Source organism: Myotis lucifugus, unplaced genomic scaffold (assembly GCF_000147115.1).
Source record: "Myotis lucifugus unplaced genomic scaffold, Myoluc2.0 scaffold_1608, whole genome shotgun sequence".
NCBI classification, from domain to species: domain Eukaryota; kingdom Metazoa; phylum Chordata; class Mammalia; order Chiroptera; family Vespertilionidae; genus Myotis; species Myotis lucifugus.
This window is the reverse complement of record NW_005872656.1, coordinates 6220-7691: the sequence shown is the minus strand read 5'-3', so window position 1 is coordinate 7691 and position 1472 is coordinate 6220. Positions and strand designations below refer to the sequence as shown.

Below are 1472 nucleotides of genomic sequence, written 5' to 3'. Positions count from 1 at the left end.
AGAGAGAGAGAGAGAGAGAGAGAGAGAGAGAAAGCGGGGAGCATGCTCAGAAAGCAGGCGCAGCCTGGTTCCTCTTCTCTCTTTTCTCCATCGTCCCCCTGGGAGAGTCCCAAGGGCAGGTCTGGACCAAGGAGGAGAGGTGGCAGGGGCCCTAGAGAGGGGCCCGGGAGTGGGTCCCTTATAAATTGGATTCTGAGTGATTTGGGCTTTAGAATCAGGGCACAGGGAGAAGCAGGGACAAAAGGGTCCCAGGGCCTCCCCCTGACGGGTATTTCATTTCCCATCACCGTGTCCCCCGCAGGGTTCCGCTCAGCACTGTCCACTTCCTGCTCCTGATCTTCCTGAAGCTGCCCCTGTTCCTGGGCGTGCTCGGTGCTGTCCTCTGGGTGAGCAGGTGTCAGAAGGGCCCCGGAGGCAGACAGAGTTGGCCTGACCAGGGGACTCCACCAAGCCGCCCACCAGCTCCGGGAAAGCCCTGTCCAAGAATACAGACCTTCCGACTGGACCAGAGAGACCTGCGGGCTCTGCACTCCAGGGCAGGGAGGCAGCCGTGCCCGGACTCTGCAGGGACCTAAGCCTTTGGAGGGTATTGTTCCTGTGCCTCCAGGGAGGCTCCTGGATCTCAGAGGACACCCGCTCTGGTCCTCAAGTGGCAGAAAGATGAACATTCGGGCCCCTGTGTCGGGTCCTCCTCTCTGTCCCAGATCCTCAAGTATTCTCTGGAGGTTGCATGCTCAGAGCCTGGCTCTTTATTCTTCTCTGTGGCACAAAAGCTTAGCTCAGTATCCCCCAGGGCAATAACCACCTCCTCCCTGCAGACAGGAGGCTCCTGTCTGCCCAGTTCTTAGGCCTGGGACCATTTGGCGCCCTCAGCAGGCTTGGGAACTGACCTCCGGCACGCCCCTCACAACTTCAGTCCTTGAGCTCCCTGGGCTCCATCGTCCCCTCTTCTGGGGGTCCCACACCTAGAACCCCACGAGAACGGGGCGTCATTTACAGACACAGGAGAGGCAGGCGCAGGCTTGAGTGATGCATAGCTTAGATTTCTCTGTGTGACCAAGCAGAGAAATCTACCAGGAAGCCAGAGACGTGGGTTAGCAGAGCATTGACGCGGGAGAGAAGACGGATGGAGAGGTGAAACCTTGTAAACGCATCGATCAGTTCTAGTGGTTTTTTGGTAGATTCCTTGTGATCTTCTACAGAGAAAAGCATTGTGCAAGAAAGACACTTTTATTTCTTCTTTTCTAATGGATATGCTTTAATGGTGTCCTGGAGGCCCCAGGGAGCCCCCTGGAAGCTTTTAAGCACTCGGGTGGCCGTCGGGAGCATGTGGCATCGGAAATGCATCGGAAATCCATGGTTTTCAGGCATTTAAACTTTAAAAAAATATTTTTTAAAAAAATATATTTTATTGACTTTTTCAGAGAGAAAGGGAGAGAGATAGAGAGTCAGAAACATCGATGAGAGAGAAA

General features: G+C 54.6%; 1 protein-coding gene across 1 annotated transcript in view; it reads left to right on the top strand.

Annotated features, from left to right (window-relative positions):
* Positions 1 to 575, top strand: part of CD300E (CD300e molecule) — a 6466-nt gene extending 5891 nt beyond the window's left edge. The window contains exon 4 of the mRNA XM_006107961.2: positions 302 to 575. Within this exon, the coding sequence (XP_006108023.2) occupies positions 302 to 575 (274 nt within the window). The remainder of the gene's footprint in view (positions 1 to 301) is intronic.
* Positions 576 to 1472: the final 897 nt, after the last annotated feature.